The sequence below is a fragment of the Acinonyx jubatus genome, chromosome E2, assembly GCF_027475565.1.
Source record: "Acinonyx jubatus isolate Ajub_Pintada_27869175 chromosome E2, VMU_Ajub_asm_v1.0, whole genome shotgun sequence".
Lineage (NCBI taxonomy): Eukaryota > Metazoa > Chordata > Mammalia > Carnivora > Felidae > Acinonyx > Acinonyx jubatus.
In genome coordinates, this window is record NC_069396.1 from 33,216,971 (window position 1) to 33,241,842 (window position 24,872).

At 38.8% G+C, this 24,872-nt stretch overlaps 1 protein-coding gene across 2 annotated transcripts in view; it reads left to right on the forward strand.

Moving 5' to 3' along the window:
* Window positions 1–24,872, forward strand: part of BRD7 (bromodomain containing 7) — a 37,837-nt gene that overhangs the window by 6,390 nt on the left and 6,575 nt on the right. The window contains exons 3-12 of one of the 2 annotated variants that reach the window (XM_027044488.2): window positions 7,399–7,528; window positions 7,875–7,932; window positions 10,392–10,536; window positions 14,094–14,204; window positions 19,030–19,214; window positions 20,201–20,324; window positions 20,950–21,025; window positions 23,383–23,490; window positions 23,848–23,983; window positions 24,452–24,587. In XM_027044488.2, coding sequence (XP_026900289.1) covers window positions 7,399–7,528; window positions 7,875–7,932; window positions 10,392–10,536; window positions 14,094–14,204; window positions 19,030–19,214; window positions 20,201–20,324; window positions 20,950–21,025; window positions 23,383–23,490; window positions 23,848–23,983; window positions 24,452–24,587 — 1,209 coding nt within the window. The remainder of the gene's footprint in view (window positions 1–7,398; window positions 7,529–7,874; window positions 7,933–10,391; window positions 10,537–14,093; window positions 14,205–19,029; window positions 19,215–20,200; window positions 20,325–20,949; window positions 21,026–23,382; window positions 23,491–23,847; window positions 23,984–24,451; window positions 24,588–24,872) is intronic. The other variant, XM_027044491.2, reaches the window with a different exon arrangement.

Here is a 24,872-nt window from a genome sequence, read left to right on the forward strand (position 1 = left end):
TGAGTGTGGAGCCTGCTTAAGATTCCCTCCCTCCCTCCCTCCCTCCCTCCCTCTCTCTCTCTCTCTCTCTCTCTCTCTCTCTCCCCCCCCTCTCTCTCCCTCTCCCTCTCCCTCCCTCTCCCCCTCTCCCTCCCTCCCTCCCTCTCCCTCCCTCTCTCTCCCTCTCCTTCTCCCTCCCTCTCTCTCCCTCTCTCCCTCTCCTTCTCCCTCCCTCTCTCTCCCCCTCCCTCTCCCTTCCCCCTCTCCCTTCCCCCCTCTCCCTTCCCCCTCCCCCCTCTTCCCTCCCCCTCCCTCTCCCTGTCTCCCCACCACCCCCGCTTGCGTGCTCTCTCTCTCAAATTAAAAATTTTTAAATGTCAGTGGATTTTTGGTTTGCTTCTATTTCTTGGCTATTATAAATAATGCTGTTGTTAACACAAGTATGTAAGTATCTCTTTGAGAACTTGCTTTCAGTTCTTTTGGATATATATCCAAAAGTAGAAGTGCCAGATCATCCTGTCTTCTCTTTTACAGATGAGAAAACTTAAGGCTCAGAGAGCTTAGTCACTTGCTCAAAGTTGCATAATCAGTGCCAGAACAGGAACTCAAACCCTGCCCCTTAAATAGGTCTGTAGTGTGAAAGAGTTGTTAAAATGGACACTGACCTCCACACCCTTCACAGTACATGGAAAATTAAAATCAGTGCCCTTAACAGAGGGGGCGTTCTAGTTCTGAGTCTCTTGAGAGTCCCTGGGGCTGGGTGGGGGGAATCAAAGAAGATTTTGCTTAGGCGGTTGCATTTGAGCTGGTCTTGAAAAATCAGAATATAATGATGTTACACTACATGTTCAAGCAATGGGATAAACTATGTACTCTGAGCTATTATTGTAATATAGGGATATTCTTTTCATCTTGTACGATTACAGGTAAGGAATCATGGGGCACCTGTGTGGCTCAGTTGGTTAAGCATCCAGCCTCGGCTCAGGTCATGGTTTCACAGTCCATGAGTTCAAGCCCCACATTGGGCTCTGTGCTGACAGTGCAGAGTCCACTTGGGATTCTCAATCTCTTTCTTTCTCTCTGTCTGCCCTTCCCCTGCTTGCATGTGCACATGCCCTCTCTCTCTCTCTCTCTCTCTCTCTCTCTCTCTCTCTCTGTCTCAAAATAAAAAAACAACCAAAAAAAAAAAAATTAACATTCGAGCGTTTACTGTATGCCAGGCACAGTTCTGAGTTCTTTACATTTACTATTTTAATTCTTACAAATAGCTCTGTAGAGTAGGTGCTGTTAGTATCTCATTTTATTGCTGAGTTAACTAAGGCATAGAGGATGAGGTAGCTTATAACTAGAGAGAAAAAATGGATGACTGTAATCATTAAGCAAAATGGAAATTCTGTCAAAACACAACTCATTGATTTGTTTAGTATGACATCTGCCAAAGCCAGGATCTCCCAGCAGAAAATCCTCCCACTCTGGTTTCCTCTGGAGGTTGTCCTCTTTAAAAAAAAAAAAAAAAAAAAAAGTTTATTATTATTTATTTTTATTTATTTTTTTTAGTAATTTCTGTACCCATTGTGGGGCTTAAACTTACAACTCCTATAACAAGAGTCACATGCTCTTCCAACTGAGCCAGCCTGGTGCCCCTAAAGTTTGTTTGTTTGTTTGTTTGTTTGTTTAAGTAGGCTCCACACCCAGCATGGGGCTTGAACTCATGATCCTGAGATCGAGTCAAATGTGCTTCCAAATGAGCCACCTACATGCCCCTACTTATTTATAGTAATCTCTGCACCCAAAATGGGGCACAAACCCACAACCCCAAGATCACGAGTCACACGCTCTTCCCGATGAGTCAGCCAGGCACCTCTAGAGAAAGAAAGACTGTTATGAGTGTAAGAGTAGTGTTGCTCCTCTGATGGAAAGGCTGTTTATTCATTTATTTACTCAACAGACATTTACCAGGCACCTCTTACATGCCAGACTCTGTTATTAGACTCAAATGATGAAGGTAAATAAAATACAGTTCCTGCCCTACAGGAGGAGCTCAGAGTTGAGCTGGGGAATCAGATGTGAAAGGAGAGCTAAACTTCATGGCCTGGTAAATTCTAGTAGAGGTATGAATAAAGGTATGTTCTGGGAGTCCAGGGGAAATTGTTTCTTGTTTTCCCTTGGGGAGCCGGGGGAAGGCATCAGAGGTACAGACTAAATAGGCAGCACATGCTGTCTTCAATCTAAGGCCAAAAATGAGGTGTCACTTTGAGGTAGTAAGACTGATTTTTCAATTAAATTCAAAATCACCTGTTAAATTCTAAAATTGTTTTGCGGATTAGAAGCATTATTTGAGTGTAGCTAGAAATCTCTGTATCTGTATCTGTATCCCTTCCAAAAGTAGCTGAAAGACAGTACTTATCACTAAGGACTTCAGCTGTTAATTTGTGTGCTTTCACATTCCCATTCCATGCTGCCTCCTGTAATTAATTAATTCTGCAAGTATTATGCATAAAGCATTGTTGAGCTTGGAGGTACAGCACTAAAAATGACATGGGACCCTGCCCACAAGGAACTCTAGTGAAGAGGCAGATGTGTTTATAGTGCAATGAGTGTTATAATATTAATAATATGAGCAAAGATTTGCTTCAGAAGTGTCATTCACAAATTAATAAATTGCCATTGAGTTGTGAATAAATTAGAGTCTGAAATTAAGTACAGTGTGTTTGTAGTTACAGAAATAGCCACTGTTCCTCTCTCCTGCCTGGACCTTCTTGTGCACAGGATATTTCCTCTGCCTGGAATGCTGTTTCCACCCACCCACCTCCACCCCCAGCCTGGCTAAATTCTGTCCTTCAGACTTCAGCTCAGATGTTACTTCCTCGTAGAAGTCTTCCCACACTTGTCCAGTCTAAATTAGATTCACCCAACAGTTATTCTCTCCATGGATTCTGTTTGGGTCTTTTTAATGAGTTGTTTAATGTGTGTCTCTGCTGTTATACTGTCAGCTTCCTAAGGGCAGGGCTGTGTGTGTGTGTTATCCACCAGTGTTTATCTATACAGTAGAATCTTATTTTTTTATTGAATGCATGAATGAATGAGTGTACAATATGGGCAAGTGCTTCGCTGAAATTTCACATATACTGTCTTATTTCATCCTCAGAACAATCTTCTGAGGTATGTATTGTATTGCAAAGATAAGAAAATTAGTCCCCTCCCCCAAATTATATAGTTTATCCATAATTTCATGGCAAATAAGTGGCAAAGCCAGAATCTGAGCCTATTTATAAACTATAACTGTAAACCCTTCTTCCTTGGCTACCTAAAGTTAAATGGCTCCAGTATCTTTGTGTCGTTTTCTGTATGTAATTGGCAAAATGCGTTACCTATTAAGCATAACTGTATTAACTTTTGGTTTTACATATCTGTGTGACTTTAGTAAGGGACGTTCTCAGTAAGATTCTTTAACTATGTTTTGAATCATGAAGAAAATTAGAAGGTTGGAATCAGAATTTTAAGTGGAGAGAGAAGTGTAGAGGTCAAAGCCTCTTGTTTTGTGGGTGAAACTGAGTGAGTGAGTGGGATAACTTGTTCAGGGTCACATTCTGGTAAACTAGAAGGCAGGTCTCCTAATTCCTAGTCTGGCAGTAACATGTTACTGAATATCCATGCAGTTTAGGGTACTTTCCAAGTATAGGTTTTTGTATTCTTTTTTTCTTTGGGACTGTAGCCCAGAAGGTTATATTCTCTTGCCATTCTGAATATTAAGGTGGTTAACGTAGACCAGGCTGACAGGATAAAGTGACCAGGTAGTACCATCCTTTGGTACTTTTTCAGCTTTTCTATTTCTTGACCTCATTTCACCATTCCATTGATTCTAAGATAGATAAAATCAACAGTTAAATCTCTATCTTGTGGGTGATGAGAGGCCTGATGAGAATAAGTGAATTGCTTAAGAAGGTCACTGTGTGTTAAGGATGAGGCTGGGGCTAGAACTTGAGCCCATAGACCATGGGTCAGCAAACCATGGCCAGTGCACCTGGGTTTATAAATAAAGTTTTGTTGGAATACGGCCACACCCATTCATTTATGTATTGGGTAAGGCTGCTTTCACGCTACAACAGCAAAGGTTAGTAGTTGGGACCTTAGGACCACAAAGCTAAATTATATGCTGTCTGGCCATCTACCAAAAAAAGTTTGCCAACTCCTGCTCTAGATTCCTGGCACTATAGCCCTGGTTCTTTCCACCTAGGAGAGTGCTTATTGCCTTGCAACTGTCCTCACTTCACAATTTACATTTCATAGGAAGGAATCTGTGTCTCTAGGGGGTCTTTTTCCATTGAACAGAAGGAAATTTTCCAGCCTACAAAAGATTGATGCCAGTTGTTCTGATTGATGGCAAAAAACCCACAAAACTTTCCAGAATCAAAATTTGCTGCTCTAGAGTATGGCATGAAGTCATAAAAATAGACACCAATCAACTTGATGATAACTGAGATCAAGAGCACTATGAGTACAGTTTATATAGCATTTTTCTCTGGAGCCTTGAAACCAGTCATATATTCTATATTAGATGCTTTGGACCCTGAGAATAGAAGCTCTGTATCAGTGATCCTGAAAGTGTGATTCCTATAGCAGCAACACCCACAAGGCCTGGAAACTTGTTATTAATGCAGACTCATAGGCTCTACCTTAGACCTACCGGATGGGTAATCCCGGAAACAGGGCCAAGACATTAGTGTTTTAACAAGACCTTCAGATGATTCTGCTGTACACTGAAGCTTGAGATCCGTAATGGGCACTCAATTTGCACTTCTAGCAACTTCCCAGATAATGCTGATGGTGCTGGTCAGGGAGCATACTTTGAGAACCACTGCTCTGGATACTAGGACAATAAATTAGGACATAAGCCAAGAAAATAGTTTTGGAGTTGATAAGATCCTATTAAGAAGCTTGATTCTCAAAGGCGTAAGTAGACATTTTTAGACAATTTCAGTAAAAATTTAATTAAAAAAAAAAGAAAACACAATAATAAAACTAGCACCTGGATACCAACCATCCAGCTTTAGCTTTTTTTTACCTTTTACGTGATTTTTTGGTTTTTGGCTTTGGCTTTTTGTTTGTTTTTGTAAAGAAATAGGGGCACCTGGGTGGCACAGTCGGTTGAGCATCTGACCTTTGATTTTGGCTCAGGTCATGATCCCAGGGCCATGGGATGGAGCCCTGCTGACAGCACAGGGCCTGCTTGGGATTCTCCCTCCCCCTCTCTCTGCCTTCCCCTGTTCGCCTGCTCTTTCTCTCCAAATAAATATTGAAAGAAAGAAAGAAAAAGAAAGAAAGAGAGAAAGGAGAGAGAGGGAAAGAGAAAGAAAAGAAAGAAAAAAGGGAGAGAAAGAAAGGGAAAGAGAGGAAGAGAGAGAGAAAGAAAGACAAGAAAGAAAGAAAAGAAAAAAAGAAAAAGAAAGAAAGAAAGAAAGAAAGAAAGAAAGAAAGAAAGAAAGAAAGAAAGAAAAAGAAAAATTAGAATATAGATACAGATGAAGCTTTCTGTGTATTCTTCCAGAATCCCATTCCTCTCCCTCTGCTCCTCTCTCTCTGCCCTGGAGACCACCATTATTGTGAGTGTCCTGTGTATCAGTTGCATACTTGTTTTTGTAATTTTACCACTTCCACATACATCTGTAAATAATACACACTTACACATTTTCAAACTACAAAACCAGTATTGTAACAGTATTCTCAAGTTTTATCTCTAGAAATTATAGTTCTGAACACTCTACATCTTGATACAGTGTAACTTTAGCTTATAAATTTTACCTGCTGTGTAAATGTCATAATTTATCAATCCATTTTCCTTTTAGTAGGCGTTGGATTGTTCATAATTTTTTACTATTTCAGAATGTGGCAGTAAATATTCTTATACCTGCCTTCCATGTAGAGAAGTTTCTCTAGGGTATATGCCCAGGAGTAGAAAAGCTGAGAAGTAGGGTAAAGGCATCTTCAGCCTTAAAATATTGTTAATTGTTCTCCTAATGGTTGTACTTATTTACCTACCCATCTGCAAGGTGTGAGAGCCCTATTTCTCTGTTTTCATCAAAACTTGACATTTTCAGGCATTTTATTTTTTGTCACATGGAGAGCTAGGAAATGCCTTGTAGTTTCAAACATTTATAATCCCCAGAGTTCTAGGCAGCTTGAGTTAGTTGGCATGTTTTTTGATATTTCAGGTTTCTGGGAATTACCTGTGATATCCTTTACTCATTTTCTATTGGGTTATCTGCCTTTTTACCTGAATAAATGCTCTTTGCACAGTTTTTGTTAATACTCGAGTTTTCTGTGTTTCAAGTACTTTATGTCAGTCGATAGCTAATCTTCTCTACTCTTGGGTCATAAAGATCCTTTACTTTTATCTGAAATTTTAAAGCTTTGCTTTGTACATTTAAGTCTTTAATCTGTGTGGAATTTCCTTTTGTGTACAAGATGAGGTAGAGATCTAATTTTATTTTCTTTTTCATGTAGATAACCAGTTGTGCCAGCACTGCCCTTTTGTCCTTGATTTATAATGCCACCCCTGATATACCAAGACTTGTCTATGTGCATGAGTCTGTTTCTGTACTCTGCAATCTGCTCTATTGGTCTGTTTGCCCCAGTTAGTATTACAAATACTATCTGGTAAAACACATCTTATTGTGACTTTTTTCAAAACTGTGTGGATTATTCTTGATGATTCACTCTTCAAGATAAATAATATGATTGGTTTGTCAAATTTCATGAAATTCTGTCTTACAATTTTGATTGACATAACATTTTATTTATTTATTTTTAAATGTTGAGAGAGAGAGAGCGAGTGCACAGGCAGGGGAGGGGCAGAGAGAGAGAGGGAGAGGGAGAATCCCAGGCAGGCTTTGCACTGTCAGTGCAGAGCCCACTGCAGAACCTGATCCCACGAACTCTGAGATCATGACCTGAGCTGAAATTAAGAGTCAGTCGCTTAACTGACTGAGCCACCCAGGCGCCCCATCATAACATTGTATTTGTAGATTACTTGGGAGAGAATTGACTATCAATTCATGAACATGGTATATCTCCTTTATTCAGGTCTTCCACAGTGACCTCTCAGTAATGTTTCATAATTTTTCCCAAAAGGTATTGGGCATCTTTTATTAGATTTATTCCTAGGTATGTTTTCTTTTGTGAATAGTATTATTTTTCTAATTGATTATTTCTGGGATATAGAAGCACTACCCGCCCCCCCCCCCCAGGAGCTGTTATTCTCTCCTTTTCCAGTAGATGGCAATAAAATACATTAAGATTTCATTATTAGAAATCTATTTTCTTTTAAGTAGTGTCTTGTTTTTGTTTTCACTGAAATTATTTGTTTTAAAGGTATTAATTCTGAAGTATTTCTAAATTGTTTCCCTTTGTTCCATTTAGGAGGATAAAAAGAAGCGAGATCGGGACCGTGTGGAGAATGAGACAGAGAAAGATCTCCAGTGCCAGGCCCCTGTAAGATTAGACTTGCCTCCTGAGAAGCCTCTCACAAGCTCTTTAGCCAAACAAGAAGGTTGGAATAAGTCTGAATTAACTTACTTGAATGAGGAAGCTGAAATTATTTTAAGGGTTGTAGCCCGGGAAGGTGACTGGGTTTTAGCTTTTAAGATTAAAAGCTGTATAATTGAATTTTTTTTTTTTTAAGTTTTCTATTTTCTGTCACTGCATAAGAGCTTTAAAGTAGCTTCCATTTTGAATTGATACTCTAGTACTTCAATATATTTGTAAGACAAATGAAATTTCTGTATGAGACATTTAATGATGAGTATGAGATAAGTCATATGGAAAGAAATCAGCTAAACAATACTGTTTAGAATCTTCCTTTTGAAAACACTCTTTTCCTTTCTCCTTTACTTTAGAAGTAGAACAGACACCCCTTCAAGAAGCTTTGAATCAACTGATGAGACAATTACAGAGGTAAATGTTCTTTCCAACATTTTTTAACTTGGAAATTAAAATGAGAAATATAGGATCCAAACCACTTCTCTATTTTTGATTATTTAAAGCCACATTTTTGTGGCCTAAATCCAAATGTACTTGATTTTAAAGTGGATGATAAATATTTTGCCTGGCAATAGAAAGTACTTTAAGAAGCTGACTTTTAAATGTTCTCCTTTGGTTTGTTTTAACTGGCAACCTGAAGAGTGTTACATAATATTCTTAATGGCAAATTTCTCTTTAAACTAACTTCTGATGTTGAAGCTTTAAACCAGGAATAAATAATACAGATATTTTCACTTTGCTAATAAATGAAAATACCTTCTGCATATTTGTTTAATGCTTATCATGCTGTGAATATTCAACAATTATTAAGTCTGGGAGAAGAAACTAAGTAGGATTTGTGGCCCTCTCTTAAATGCAAAATTTTGTTCTAAAAAATTCAGTATCTAGATTAAACCAATGTTAAGTTCTTAAAGAGGAAAAGAATAACTCAGTCTTCATTAAAATACTTATTTTTGCTACTTTTCTTTACTCAGAATTTGAGTTTTCAACCCAAAGACATTTATATTATTTGCAGAGGATTCGTGGGTATAGGCCATGCATTCTAATACTGAATTTTCTTCTCATTCTGTTATACTTCTGTTTCAACCCCAGAACATATTATAAATCATTTTGTAAGTGAAAGCCTCTAGTGCTATCTGTATTCAACACCTGTTCAGCTTTGCAGTTAAGATCAGAAGTTAGTGGCCTCACTCCCTTTTTGGTGTTACAGAGTAATTGAGAAATACACTTGAATAAGTCATTCACTGTTTGTCCCAAAAATATGAACAGGTAAGCATTAGGTATTCCAACTCTATTGGAATGCTTGACTATGAAGTGTTGGGGCTGCCTTTTAAATTTTTCTTCTTATGACATGATCAGGATGTAGGCTAATGAAATCTTTTAAGTAGATTTCTTAAAAGAAATCTACTTAACAAGGTCTCTCTTAGTCCAAGGATGTTCACATTTCTCAGAACACTTTGGGAATTAGAACCCAGAGCCGCAGTTTTTGAATAGTCTGTAGAGATCCTTTATCCTTAAGACTCAGCGCAAGTGCTGGTAAATAATGTAATTGATTAGGACCATATTAAAATGACTGATTTTAGGGGGTGTAGGTAATTTGCTCTGAAGAGGTCCTCCAGAGATGATTAGTGTTGTTATTCATAGTAACTACTGTGGACAGCACACAGTTGTATGTAGCAGTTCCAGACGGAGTATTTTTGCTTATTCTTTATTTTTGAATCTCATTGCTTAGGCATCCTGCTAAAGAAGAACAAATATCTAAGGTTATATTCCAAGTCTATCTTTTATCACATTTATGATCTAGAACAAATGATTTGCCCTCTGAGCCTTAGTTTTCTCATTTCTAACTGAGGATACCACCACCTGTGTGGCTTTTATAAAGATTACACATAAAATAAATCAAGTACTTATCAATGGGTCTGCATGTGGTAAATACATATTAAAAGTTGCTGCTTTTATTATTTTTTAAACCATTTTTATTAATATAAGTATTTGCAGTATGAAAACTTTGGTATGCCAAATTGCCAGAGGAAAAAAAATCAGTCTAATGACCTAACTGTAGAGCAATGGTTCTCAACCCTGTCACTACTGGAGTTACCAATGCCAAATATTCCAACACTAATAGGAATAGTCAGTCGTACAAGTACCAATGTCTGCACCAGCCCTCCTTCCCAAAAGATTCTGTCGTGGGTCTAGGCTGAGCCTCCTCCTCCCCTCCCTACCCCCCAACTAGAATTTTTTTTTTTAAGGCTCCTCTATTGGTTCTGATGCACAGCCAGAATTGAAAACCTGTGATAGAAAGCACTGGTTCTTAAGTTTGGGGGTAATTTGAGGACCTTTTTAGTATCAGGTTTTTGAGTTCTCCCCTGTAGATGAAATAGAAGTTGGATCCATTGATTAAGAAAATATACATATTTTACATAGATGTATTAATCCTGTGGCCCCCCAAGAGTCCAAGCTTATAGTTATAAATCAGCATGGAAGATTGCAGATGTGCATTTATAGTTACTATTTCTGCCTTTTCCCCTATGGTTGATAAAAGTACATAGGGTTTACGTCCCAGAGGCCAAGACACTGGTCAGTTAGTCTGGATTTTTTATTTTGTTTCATTTTTCCCTATGTGGGAGGTGCTACCAACTAATTAGATATGTATATCTTAAAAGATTCTCTGTCTTAAAGGTACAACTAGTATGTAAAACATCTTCACCTTGTTATTAGTTGTTAGTCTTTGAAATCATTCTTTCACTTTTCAGTGAAAAGTATGTTAGCATACTACACATTCTTTTTAAATCTGAAAGTTTTCCTGTGACTTCTCCTAGACCAGTAGATTTGTTTGTAGTAGAAATAAGATTGCTCTTTGCGTATCTTCACAGAAAAGACCCAAGTGCTTTCTTTTCATTTCCTGTGACTGATTTTATTGCTCCCGGCTACTCCATGATCATTAAGCATCCAATGGATTTTAGCACCATGAAAGAAAAGATTAAGAACAATGATTACCAGTCCATAGAAGAACTGAAGGTAACTGTAGTTATTTATGTCGTAAGAACTGAAGGTAACTGTAGTTATTTATGTCGTGATTGGAAAATAGACGAACTTAGGATACAAAGTAACATGTCTTCAATTGAGAGTCTTGGATACTGTATGTACAAAATCTTGGTAGAAATCTACATGTTTGGTATTAGGAAACTTTCTAATTGACCTTTTATTTTGCAGAGAATTAAGTTTACTTTAATATCCAAAATCTTTGTATTTTTTTGTCTCAGAGCTTGTTGATAGGCAACCAGGCAAACTAAACCATCTGCTATCTTTTATTATTTTGGGACATTTTTAGAAAAATTTTGAATTTCATATGTTCTACAATATATATTCTCAACCTTTAAAATGAAAAAGTATCTGATTTTTAAATTCAGACTAGTGCAGATAAAATTGATACTTAAATTTGTAGCAGAGTAGTTTCCTTTTCTGTTTCTAGTCATGTCTCTCAAATAGAGGATAAGTTGGCCTGTCCAGAAAATAGTCAACAAAAGTTTAATTACATGTTCTAGTTTGATGAAAGTCAGTTGCTTTCTGAGTTCAGTTTGGCTAGACTTATTGAGCATATTTTCTTCAAAAGAGAAGAAGGAGATTAAAAACTTTAAAAGTTAAGGGGCGCCTGGATGATTCAGTTGGTAAGCTTCCGACTCTTGATTTTGTCTGGGGTCATGATCTCATGGTTCGTGGGTTCAAGCCCCACATCAGTCCCTGTGCTGACAGCGAGGAGCCTGCTTGGGATTCTCTCTCTCTTTTCTTCTTTCCCTCTCTGCTCTTCACTTGCTCACTCTCGAAATATGTAAATAAACTTAAAAAAATAAAAATAAAGAAGCTATAAGCCACCAGGATGATGTGTGTGTCTCATGTTACAATGGGAGTGTTTTCCATCTTTAAATAGCCTTGGCATATGTTGATTTCAATGGTAAATTTTTCATTTTGATCCTCAAAAGGAACCACGTGGTTTTTGAAATCTTCTGTGTCAGACCACCACAAACTGAACTGGTTTAGATAATATCTATTTTGCCTTTATTTTTTCTGCATGAACGTTGTAGTATTCACCTGACCTAAATACTAGACTCTAGTCAGTTACAGATTATCTTTACCTTTTCCTTTTTTCATCCACGTATCAGTTGAGATTTATGAATAAAATTTATGAATAAAACCAGCTATCCACTTGACTACATAGATAACATTCCACTTACTCTGAAAAAACTGAATTATGTTCAGAGAAATGGAAGCTTTCCCAACTTTTCATCTGGTGAAAATTAAACTAGAACAGTTTATTTCAGCATATTTCTGACCTTCTTATTGCTTAATGGGAAAAAATTTCACAGGTTTTTTTTTTCTTTTTGTGAATAGTTTTCTTCTGATCTTTCTCTTACGATGACAGGAGACCATAGAAATGGGCCCCCTAAGTGTTTTTGCACAAATGATTAAGATTTGTCATAAGTGGAATGAACTAATATTTTCAACGTTTTAGAGTTTTCTACATGAGTATGTTTTCTTTTGGGGAAAAATCCAGTAGTCCAATGTAATATTAATTAGCTTATTCAGCTCATTAGGCTGTTCAAGTTGGGTTTTTGATTTTTTTTGTAATTATATGGAAAATATGCAGAAAGGTCATTCAGCTTTTTGAATGACCAAGTGCCATTACCCCGAAGTCCAGTAAAGCCTAGCACATGACACTTAAGATCATGGAATCTACAAATGCCTTATCAGATCCAGTACTCTCTTGCCAGTTATAGGCCCAGTGGTCATTTAGTATAAGTAATAGCCATCTGATGTCCTCCCTCATTCGCCTTGTTTCCCAAAATATATATTTAGTAATTCTTTGTTTTTTTAATGTTTGTTTATTTTTGAGAAAGAGAGCACAAGCAGGGGAGGAGCAGAGAGAGAGGGAAACACAGAATCCAAAGCAGGCCTCAGGCTCCGAGCTGTCAGCACAGAGCCCAATGTGGGGCTTGAATCCATGAGCTGTGAGATCATGACCAGAGCCAAAGTCGGGTGCTTACCACCCAGGCACTCCCTATATTTAATGATTCTTAATGGAATAGAAGTTTTTCCTACTATCTGTAACAAGGGTCCTTAACCTGGGGTCCCCCGGATAGAAGCCACAGATAAGCCTTTAAGGGGAACCTACTAAAATGACATGAACAATTTAGTGTTCAACTTGGTGTGCATATATATGCTTGAGGAATGGATCCATGGCTTTCATCACATTCTTAAACATCTGGGATGTAGCAAAATTCTGAACTGATAAGAGACTTGGCCAGACACTGAGGATCCAATTTAAATCCAGTTTAAATTTAACAACAAAATTTCTTGGGACCCTTGAGTCTATCTTCTCACATGCTTTCAAATAATACTAAATCTACCTGTTTTTATCCCCTGTAAGTATTCTAAGCTGTCATCACTAGTTATTAAATAGTGAGATTTGAATATTTGGTTTGAATTTAGAGGAAGAGAGTTTGTTCAGAGGGATTCTTTTTTGTTGGGCTTTTACCATTTTAACTCAGTAAGGCCTTGGTATAATCACTGTCACATTTATACAAAGTAAAAAATTACTTGACCATGAAAACATGCAGTGGAATTGAGCTCTCCAGCACATGTAGGTACTTTGAAATTTAACCCAAAAGTACAGTTTTGATAATTTGGCTATTCTAGTTACATGTTTCAACTCCTCGAGATTGTATGGTTTGTGGCACATTGGCATGGTTTTGCAGCATTCTGCAAGTTATGTTTAGCTTACGATAGTACCCAAATACTAACATTAGTGTAAATGTGTTAGTGTTTTTGATCAGTTAATTTGAATTTCTAAGAAATATTGTGATAATTTAGCCCTGTCCCAGTTTTCATCAGGATTTGAAATTATTTAATTCATAAACGGAAACTTACGATGTTTGTTTTAAAACTAAGAGTAGTATTTTTTAATTACATGAACTCAGTTAAGATTATTCTATTAAATGGAAGTATTTTCTTCTAATTCTTTTTCTGTGTAGTTAGATTATAGTGAAGAAACCCATTTAAAAATTTCATCTTGGGGGCCACCTGGGTGGTTCAGTCGGTTGAGCATCCAACTCTTGATTTGGGCTCAGGTCGTGATCCTAGGGCTGTGGGATCAAGGCCCTCATCAGGTGCTGCACAGAGCGTGAGGCCTGCTTAAGATTCTCTTTCTGCCCCACTCCTTGGCTCTCATGTTCACTCACTTGCTCCCTTTTTCTAAAATAAATAAATAAATAAATAAATAAATAAATAAATAAATAAATAAATAAATATTTCATCTTGGGATCTAAAGGTTCATGTAATTAATTATAAAATGTCTAAGAATTTAGAAAGAAATGTATAATATTTAAATTAAATTAGCAGTATTTGTTAGTGAATCTTAAAACTTAGTAAATTGTTACTAATGTTGTAAAGAGTGAAAGAAAGGTTTTTTGTTGGTTTTATCTTTTTTAATTTTTCAAAGGCCTGTATGATTTCAAACAGACAGGAGGATGCTTTGTTTTGTTTTAAATGCATTTTTCTTCTTAATATTCTCTCTCCAGGATAACTTCAAACTAATGTGTACTAATGCTATGATTTACAACAAACCCGAGACCATTTATTATAAAGCTGCAAAGAAGTTATTGCACTCAGGGATGAAAATTCTCAGCCAGGTAAAGGAAATTCTTTGTCATAAATAATAACATAAAATCTATATACCTTTGTTTTTTGGTTAGAGTTGATAGAGATCCAGTCCAGTACAGTACTAGTTTTACAGGCAGATTTTATTAAAGTAGGAAATACTAAAGGGAAAAAGTTTTCACATAAAGAAGAAAATTAAAGCAGGAAAGTTCTCATTTGGAATTGATGCAAATAAATACTGGCATTCACTACTAATTATTTATTTTAGAGGCTATTGAATTGGTAGTCACCAGATAGATTTATATTTGCTATGAAAGAAACATCACCCTGAATTCCAGGGTAAGATTGATTAGATGAATTATGAGAGCTTTTAGGAGAAAAGCTGTCTACTTCCCTTTGTACAGATGGACCCTGATGCCTTGGTGAGGCACAGGAACTCCTTGCAGTAGAAAGAAACAAAATTTCAACGAGCAGTAACTTGCTGGTTGCCACCTCCCCACAGGAGCACTGTCCCTTGAAAGACCACAACTGCTACATAATAAGGTGTTGAGGTGGGAGGAACATGTGCACATGCACAGACACTTACTTCATCATCAAGCTTCATGAGAGCACATAAACATGACCGTGTGTTCAAAACAGGTTAGTGGCAGAAAATGACACGGGATGCCTCAGAGCTACGGTTTGAGGAAAGGCCTTGGGGTAAATTGAGGTGATTGCTGTGCACCTGCTGGGAGAAAAGGAGAGCTCACAAGATAAGTCGTGTTCTTTGAGGTTTTACTCAGCTCTGAGTAGGGTGGGAAACTAACAGAAATGATCCTGGCACCTTACCATGGCAGGAAGTTGGAGTTCTTTGAACTTGTGGACCTCAGGCAAGGCATTAACCACGCTGGGCCTCCAGTGTTCTCGTGTGTGGGGAAGAAGGTTTCAAGAGTGATCTCCCAAGATGATTGCTAGCATTAGGGTGCCAACTCCATAAGAGCTAGAATTGGGAGGAGACTACGAGAAAGGAGAGCAAGACAGGAGAGGGATTTTGCGAAGAAGGAAACGAGTGGGTATAAGACAGGAAGAATGAGAAGGAAATCAGAATTAAGAGCTTGGGCCCAGACTCAGGAGAGTTATAGGATAGTAGGAATGAGTCATGTGTAGCCGCACATGGCTTTCCAGTTGTTGTAGTGATCATCTGTATCACACTTTTACGTTGAAAGAATTGTCGTGGTGTGCAGATATCTGAGTGTCTGTGTGCTTGGCCCTAAAAGATTTCTTGGATCCATTTAACTGGGGAAAGAAAAACATTTGGATTGACAATTATTCTTGTGCAGACAGCATCAGTTCCTACCCTTTCCTAAAGACTTAAGACCCTGTAATGTAAGCCAGTTACACATCTTTGGCAAAATCTGTTTACCCCTCTTTGCAGGAAGGTTCAGAATCCAGAATGAAGCCATATTCCAGATTTAAAAATCTGCAAATGCTCGTTTACTACACTTGAAGTAAAAGTGCATCCTGCAAGTGCAGTCGTTAGTTACTCCAAAACTGGATATTGAAGTTTTAGGAGAAAGTTGAATTTGCAGTATTCCAAGTAAATTTATCAACTTTCATTTCCCATTATTTTCTTTTCTTCAGATAAGTAGTTAATATAACATGCAAAGGAGTCCACTATCTCTTGAATTTTCCTAGGGATGGGATGGCTGGAAGCACAGAAAATAAATATTCTTCTCCACTTTCCCTTTTCTGTCTCTGTTGTCTTCCTTTTTTCAGATCTCTTCCTGTTGAGGAGCCCTACCCATCCTGTGTTATAGTTTCCTGTTGACTGTCCTCTCCACCCTAAGTGGGAGGGATCCTTACAACAGTGATTTTTAAACGTTTAAATTTAGACCTGAGTTAACTCTTGTAACAGCCGTGCTCCCAAGAGAGCCCAGTACACCCTTCTATGATTGATGTCTTTTAAAAGATCATTGGTTTTGAATGTTCAGTGTAAAGATTGTACAGTCATTTATCATTTTTTTTCATTTACACACAAATAGTGACTATTAGTAGACCTTTTTACTTATTTATTTTTTAGTAGTAGACATTTTTATAAAGGACACGTGTAGAATAATTTGTTTGCTCTCCTAGATAAATACTAGCATGCTGCGTGCTAGTACAAACAAAGTAATAGAATCAAGGTTCGGGGCCTGGCTGTGCCTTCGAGATGCTGAGTGACCTCAGGAGGCAGTGTTCCCTTTCTCAGCCTAGTACTTCACTCCTAGAATCATGCCTGACATGTGGGAAAGCACCAGGGGTTAGCTGTCATTAATGGCAAAGAATCAAGCCCTTTTAGTCATTTAATATTGTTAAAGTGATAAGTAGTATGCTGATTGGGAGACATCTTAATTATTTTTAAAAAAGACAACTTTCAAAGGAAAATTAAATTCAACTTTTTCCAGTGATTTGTGTTGAAATTTAGAAAATTTCTCTAATTCTTTTAATTCTGTGCATGTTCTGGGGTTTTTTTAATTGTTTTTAATGTTTATTTATTTTTGACAGAGAGTGAGAGACAGAGCATGAGCGGGGGAGGGGCAGAGGGAAAGGGAGACACAGAATCCAAAGCAGGCTCCAGGCTCTGAGTGGTCAGCACAGAGCCTGATGCGGGGCGCAAACTCACAGACCGCGAGATCATGACCTGAGCCGAAGTCAGATTCTCAACTGACTGAGCCACCCAGGTGCCCCTGTGCATGTTATGTTTTTTAGAATTCCAAAATGTTTTTGATGTAGGTTCTCCTCTTTATAAAATCCAAGAATGGAGATAAAAAGATAAGTGAGAACTTCATGATCTGAACACTTAACAGTGTGCCAGACTCTGATTCAGATACTAGAGAGAAATGGGTGAGAAATTACCTAAATGATATACACAAGGGAAAACACAAACGGCCAATAAAAAGTTACAGAGACAATCATACTAATATTTTTTTAAGTATGTATTAAAATAGACATATTTTTAAAACTCAGACTGGCAAATTACTTTAAATACTGTTAAATTTGGTAAGGATTCAGAGAAATTGTCAATCACTGACGTGTATATATAATGTATACACTAACATGTAATATAATGTATATTAATAAAACTATTCTGGAAAGCAGTTTGGCAGTAAATATCAAAAGCCTTAAAAATACTCATTCTTGTTGACCTAGTGTTTTCACTTCTAGGAATTTTTTTTTTAAGTATAGTTACATACAGTATCATATCTAGGCATTTATCCTAAAGAGATCTTCTTGGAGAGATTCATTTACAGTGATGTTCATGAGACTTCTATTTGTAATAGTGGAAACTTGGAGATAATCTAAATGTCTGATAGCGGGATATTAGTAAGACCATGGTACCTAAGATAAAATAATATATGTATATATATACACATATATATATGTATATATATATATATATGTATAGTTACTGAAAACACTTTAAAGAATACTTAATGATATGGAGGTCACATGCTTGTAATTTCTTAATGAAGAAAATGCATGTTACCAAATATTCAGCGTAATGCCAATCTGTTGATATGTGTAATGCTTAGAGAAATACTGGAATAATGATAAATTAACAAGGTGTTTTTTTTTTTCTCCTCTACCTAAATCTTTGTCTACAATGAAATATATTACTTTAATAGTTTTAAGGTTACTTTAAGATAAAAGTTCAGTAAAGATAGCTAGTCCAGGGACACCTGGGTGGCTCAGTTGGTTAAGCGTCCGACTTCAGCTTAGGTCACAATCTCACGGTTCATGAGTTCAAGCCCCGCGTCGGACTCTGTGCTGATGGCTCAGAGCCTAGACCCTGCTTCAGATTCTGTGTCTCCCTCTCTCTCTGCCCCTCCCCCGCTCACACTCTGTGTCTTTCTCTCTCTCAAAAATAAACATTTAAAAAAAATTTTAAATAGTCCATGTTCTTGAGGCTCTCATATTCTGCACTACTAATATAGCAGAGTGTGATGAGCCAAAGCCCCTTAGGAGACACTAGAGGCCTGGACTTCATCACTGGTTCTTGACCTTAGGTGAGTCATGTAGCATTTCTGGGCTACATTGTTCTTATTCAAATGACCTCTGGTCTTCTCCAGTTCTTAGTTTCTATTATTCTGCAAAAATCTTCCCTGCCGTTGCCATGCAGCCCTAAGGAGACTGCACTCCATATTTTATCCAGGGACAGTGCTCAGTTGGAAGGCAAGAGTAGTCGCTAGAAACAAACGTGCCTCCAGAAACCTCAAGCCCTTAACCACAAAGAAAATTTCACAGCATATCAATGCAGTGGAAAATTAAGTACATGTTTCACAAAATATAAACAAGGCTTCTTTGGTTAGAAGAACGTTATGCTTTCTGGGAAAGAAACTACACTAGCAACCTTTCATTCTCCTTGAAGCGTGTTGTTTTCACACGGAGTAAAATGCCAGAGTCATCAGTGATTATCCTAGGATACCAGAGTATAAGGGTTCTTAACATGTTCACATCATCTAGCTTTTGAAATACCTGATAATTCTTAAGTTTCACAAGATAAGCCATTCTGTGAAATCTAAAATTTTAACGTGCTATTAAATTAAATACTGCTTTTTAAATTTAGTACTGCAAAGAATACTTACTAGTATTTATTCATACTTTCTCTGAACGTTTTGATTATGTAGTCAGGTTGCAAAGCACTCTCTTATGTTGGAAATTAAATGATCTGAATTGAAGGAATAGACTGTATTCTGGTCACCAAGCATTTCTCTTGTTATAATTATATTTAATTGCTTTTCTTCCCTTTTAAGTGCGAACTCACATTGTGAGAAAGAAATGCATTACTTTAAAAATCAATGGCAAACATACAATGAGAATGTTCTTGAATATTTTTAGGAGAGAATTCAGAGCCTGAAGCAAAGCATAGAATTCATGGCAGACTTGCAAAAAAGTCGAAAGCAGAAGGATAGAACCGACCAGTCTCAGAGTGGGGAGGACAGCGGCTCCTGGCTGAGAGAAAGGGAAGACTCCGGAGACCCTGAAACCCGAGCCTTCAAGGGTCCCAGCAAGGAAAACAAAAAGTAAAGAATCTTCGGGATATTGAAGCTAAGCTGTCTTTTTCAGCCTAGGAAGGGGGAAAAATACTAATTCGGTGCCTGCCTTGGGAAATCCAAGTCCTGGTCCGCCCGTGGTTGGTTGGTTGGTTGTGGCATGAAAGTCCATTTTGGTGATGTGATACCCTCCTCTTCTCATAAAGGCACTATATGGAATCATTTAAACACAGTTCAGAACAATGGTTCTGAATGTATATTCTTATGAAAGTAGTTTTAAAATCAAGAAATTATCTTTAGGGATTCATTGTCAGTGAACTTATTTAAATAGAACTCTAAGAAAAAATTTGTATTCGTTACCTCATTCCATAGACAGTGATTCAGGTTACCTGTAGTTAAAGCCATTCCTAAGCAGATGGACTGTTGCTGAGGTGCGTGCTGTCCACCAGACATCGCCTGGCGGGACCAGTACCTCCCAGCAGTAGCCGGCGTGGCCGGACGCACGTGCGTGCACCTGCTCTCACCTCTCGCCAGCGGCCCTCATGCCTCGCACCTCACTGTCCTCTCTGGAAGAGGGTTCTAGGGAGCGGCTTGGGATTTCTGCGGTTGCAGTGCAGAGAAAGTAAACTTGTGACATATTTTTGTTCTGTTTTTAAGATTTGTACAATTTAAATGTATTTCATTTTAAGTTTTAAAAATCAGGCTTTGAAAAGAAAATTCCATGTCTCTCTGCTTTCAAAATACGTTTGAGGTAGAATCCATTTGTGTGATGACTGTATTGAGAAAAATGTTTAAGACAAATAGCACCAGATACCGAAAGGAGGGAAGTAACCAGGGTGTCGGGTTTGCTTTACTTCGAGTGTGGCACAGGCCCTCGGCAGGCCCCTAAGGAACAAAGCCATAGTTGGTGATTGTAGTGCCATTGTCACCCTTTGAGTTGTACCCCTATTTGGAACTCATTTTAATGTTTTCACCTTATTATTTTTTTTTTACTTAGTATTAATGTGTGTTTTCAGGAAAGACAAAGATATGCTTGAAGATAAATCTAAGAGCAGTAACTTAGAAAGAGAGCAGGAGCAGATTGACCGCATTGTTAAGGAATCTGGAGGAAAGCTAACCAGGCGGCTTGTTAACAGTCAGGTGATTGGACTTTTCCTTTCTTTTCACTACCTTCTGACTGGTCGTCTGAGACATGCAGTTTTCACATTGCTTGTGCACTTGTAGCCCGTGTCTGCCATAGAGTTGTTCAGTACAACACTCCGACGAGGCAGATTTAATAACGTATTTATAAAGGACATGATTAACCTTTTTCTCTATTATTGGCTTTTAGTGAAGTTAATGTGTTCTAAACTTGGCAAATGAGCATTTATACTCTGGTCTCTTGAATTCATTGTTTACCACATTGCTCTTAAAACCAAATAGATTAATACATAACTTCCAGCAGGTCACTTCCCTTCCCTGGTCTCCAGTATCCTCCTTTTTTTAACAGAGGGGACAAAACAGAGTGGCCTGAAGGCCCCACGTAGCTCTTTAAAATTCTCATGTTTCCTTAACCTTCATTTCTGCAGCCCATTAGCACCTATGTATATGGAGCCAGGTGGGAAAGTTAATATCTAAGTGTAATGGTAGCAACTTACTATATTGGTTTGATTAAATTTAGGGCATTGTAGTGTGATATATATACATATATATGTATGTGTACATGCACATGAATATGGTACATATAAAACTGTTGAGGATATTTGGATACTTTGGGTCATTGCAGTGTGAATTTGAAAGGAGAAAACCAGATGGAACGACAACATTGGGGCTTCTGCATCCCGTGGATCCCATTGTAGGAGGTGAGTTCACAGGTCACACTGTGCATGAACTTGCTGTTTTGCAGGCAGTAACCTGGGTGACGTTTTAAACCAGCAGGCCTAGTGCTATGAAATCCAACCGTATTGTCAGCCACAAAGAACTTGGCTAGGCATCATGTATTTCATGTTAATAGCATGAATAGCTTTACTTCGTCTTTAAGTAGATTCTATATAGATCAAGTTTTCTTTAAACTACAAAGTCCCAGGGCACCTGGGTGGCTCAGTTGGTTAAGAATCCAACTTCGGCTCAGGTCATGATCTCACAGTTCAGGAGTTCGAGCCCCATATCGGGCTCTGTGCTGAAAGCTCAGAGCCTAGAGCCTGCTTCAGGTTCTGTGACTCCCCCTCTCTCTGCCCTTCCCCCAGTTCGTACTCTGTCTCTCTCAGGGGGAAAAAAAAGTCTGGAATTTAAATGTATTTAATACAGAATATCAGACCCACAATTAAAGCCAAAATTTTACAGTTTCTAACTCTGGCTCAAAGAGATTATGGTATGTATGCTCAGTTATTTCTGGAGGTATCTCAAAACCTTCTTATAAAACATCTGACTGACTTCTTAAATTTCAGTGACTAGAACGAATATGTATGCCATACAGTACCATATAGGAATAATAAAAACCTGCTGACGTGATGGCTTTCACTGTAGTTGGTAGAAAGTTTGTAAAGGTTGGGAAGCATTGCTTTAGAACCTCCGTCATGTTTTTTATTTCCCTCAGGTATTTTAATGGTAGTAGTATAGGGAATAATTTTAAAATTTGATATAAGAATTTTTTGTCATTCACCTGAGAGGAAAAATCATATATTGTGATACGCAAATGTGAGCATGCTATTTTATAAATACCCATTTTCCCCACCGCCATTATGAGAGAGATCACTGGGGATACAAAAATGAATGACGCTTCAGTTAACAGTCTCCAGTATTTGCCTCTTGCTGCAGGCAAGGCCTGTCTTGGGTGCCGGAGGTGGAGCTGGGTGTACAGCAGGGAACAGAACAGAGATGAGTCCCTCCCCTTTTGTCTGTGGGGTGCGGAATGGAGGAGCCAATGAGAATAATCGCGTGAAGAAGAGCAGCTGTGACGGGACACAGGTGGGGGTCAGAGAAGGCTTCCTTATTCCTTAGCAAGGTGACGTTTAGGTTGGTCCCAAAAAGTGAGTAAGGAGTGCAGGGATAGGAGGTAAGAGACTTTGAAGCAGTGGGAAGAGCCGGATGCATTTGAGGACTAAAGAGGGGAGCCTGTTCGTGTCTTTCAGCGTTTCCCTCCACTCCTGAGGTGCAGACGGAATCCCTTCACGTAGAAGAAAAGTGCTGTCTGCAAAGCAAAACTCACTTTTTGCTTTTATGTGAACTTTTCGTTTTATGTGAAATTTATATGGTATTGAGTCAGTGCCACGAGATCGGGAATGTTGTTCTTTCTAGTGTAGCTGTGGTGAAAATTTGGTAATTAAGAGGATAAGGATGCAATTAATGATTTAGGTAACACCTTAAGATCTGCCCCTTTCTTCATGTCCAAGGTCTGTCTCTGCCCTTGCTCTGCTTCCTTGCATTTGCAGCTCCTGGAGTCGGTGTGGCCCAGGCTGCCCTGGCTCCTCACGTTTCAGCAGCTCCCTGAGAGGCCTGAGCACTGGTCTAAGGTGGAAGCTCTGCCCCTGCTCACTTCCAAGTTCTTCTTCCAAATTCCAGACTGCTCGCCAAGAGGGAGAGAAGATCCAATTTAGGTGTTCAGAGTTTCTCGCAAGTGCTTTCGTTCCCTCACGCTGATCACCTGTGGCATAGCCTCTGTTCAAGGGTGGTCGTGGTGCAAAAACCAGAACTCTTCACTAGACATCGTGTTTTCTCCTCATACCCACCATCCTTCCCAGTTCTGCTTATATCAGAGTCCATCCAGTTACAGGGGTCTGCTCCTGGTTTACAGAGCACATCTTTAAGGACCGTTCCTCACTGCATTGAAAGTATGCCTCAGAGATCTTAATTCTTCTCCTGAATGTACCATGAGTTCTTGTCTTTAGTTGGGTGTTGTCCCCTAGTCTTTTACTAAGCTTTTCTACTCGTTTACTTTCATCACAGGTTTCAACTTTTAAATCCTTAATTTTTGTTTTTAAGTGAACTGCAACATGATTATAAAGTATTCCAGGAAGCAGGAGAGGGTAATGAAAAGGACCAGGTCTGGGGCCTGGCCACATTCCTACCTTGCTAAGCTGCGATTTTCTTACGTGAATAAAGCCTCCTGGACAGAGTCCCATGGATGGCACGAAGCAGCGTGCATGCAGACACCCTGCAGATCACCCATCGCCTCCTTACCACGTGCACCTCCCACACCAAGCCCGGTCTTCTGTTTCAGAACCAGGCTACTGCCCTGTGAGACTGGGAATGACAACCGGAAGGCTTCAGTCTGGAGTGAATACTTTGCAGGGGTTCAAGGAGGACAAAAGGAACAAAGTCACTCCGGGTAAGGTCTTTTCCTCAAGCAGCTAGCGGGGGGAAAGTGTAATTACCACTTACTGCTTTATTACTAACTCTTTTGGTGGCATTTTTGCAGTATGAATCAACTCTTTTATTAACTTCGGAAGAAACTGAAAAATCAGTTACTAGTATTCAAAATGACTTTTGTTCTTTCTTTCCTCGGGGGAGGAGTCACTTGAGTTGTGACTTCATGAGGATCCAGGAGGGGGAAATACCTACCTTCTATTTGTTATACCAGTCATTGAAGTAGTAAAATTAGAAGGGAATAATCTTTAATAAAATAAAAATCAGTTTGACACAGAAGTTAAAGAACAGTATTGCAGTACTTAATTTCTGTCAACAGTGTTATACTTGAATTATGGACCCTACAGTTCTTATGCTCCACATTACGACTCCACGTTTGCAAATATCAGCAAGGACGACTCTGATCTAATCTATTCAACCTATGGGGAAGAGTCTGATCTTCCAAGTGATTTCAGGTGAGTCACCAGTTCATCAGTCTGCTGAGTGCCATGTTGTTCTAAAATCCTAATAAACGTGTATATATACAAGGGGTGTGGTCCAAACTGGAGGTATAACTTTTGAGACCCCGTGTATGTGTTAGTCCTGAGGTGAGTAAGGTCACCTTAGGGAGGAAGTGAAGGGCAGGACAAGTCCAGGACTGAACGCTGATGCCTCTGTCATTGAGAAAGTCTTCTTTTTCTTTGACGGTTTCCCCAGGAGCATTTCATTTCACTTCACTGTGTTCTTGATCTTGTTTGCTTCTCTCATGACGGTAAAGTTAGCACTGGTAAGGCTGTAAGTATGCTATTGTACCTAGACAGAAATTTTTACACAGTGGCGTATAAATTTAAGTCGTGTCTGGTGGAAACCGTTGGCTGGGATGGGAAGATGAAGCCGACAGTTGATTCATATGGAAGTGACTTTCCCAACATTCTCTCTTTCAGCATCCATGAGTTTTTGGCCACATGCCAGGATTATCCATACGTGATGGCAGATAGTTTACTGGATGTTTTAACAAAAGGAGGCCATTCTAGAACCCTTCAAGAGTCGGAGACGGTAAGAAGGCTGCTAAAGAACCGGGTAATTTATTATTGGCTCTCAGCATTAGTCACTGAGTGTTATGAAACCATGGGAGTCACCAGGGTGACAGCTGGGCTGCCTTCCCCTGAAAGACAGCCCGGCCTGGGTGTGGACCGCGGGTGGAGGACAATGAACGGAAACGAGTAAGCCAGCTACCAGGGTCTGTGAGGGCCAGAAGACTGTCGTTATCTCCCGATCTTGGGAACATAAGAATCAGGATGGGGCTGACTGCTCACAAGTCAGCTGGTGCCATGTACCCTAACAGAACAGGGGGTCTCGCTCACT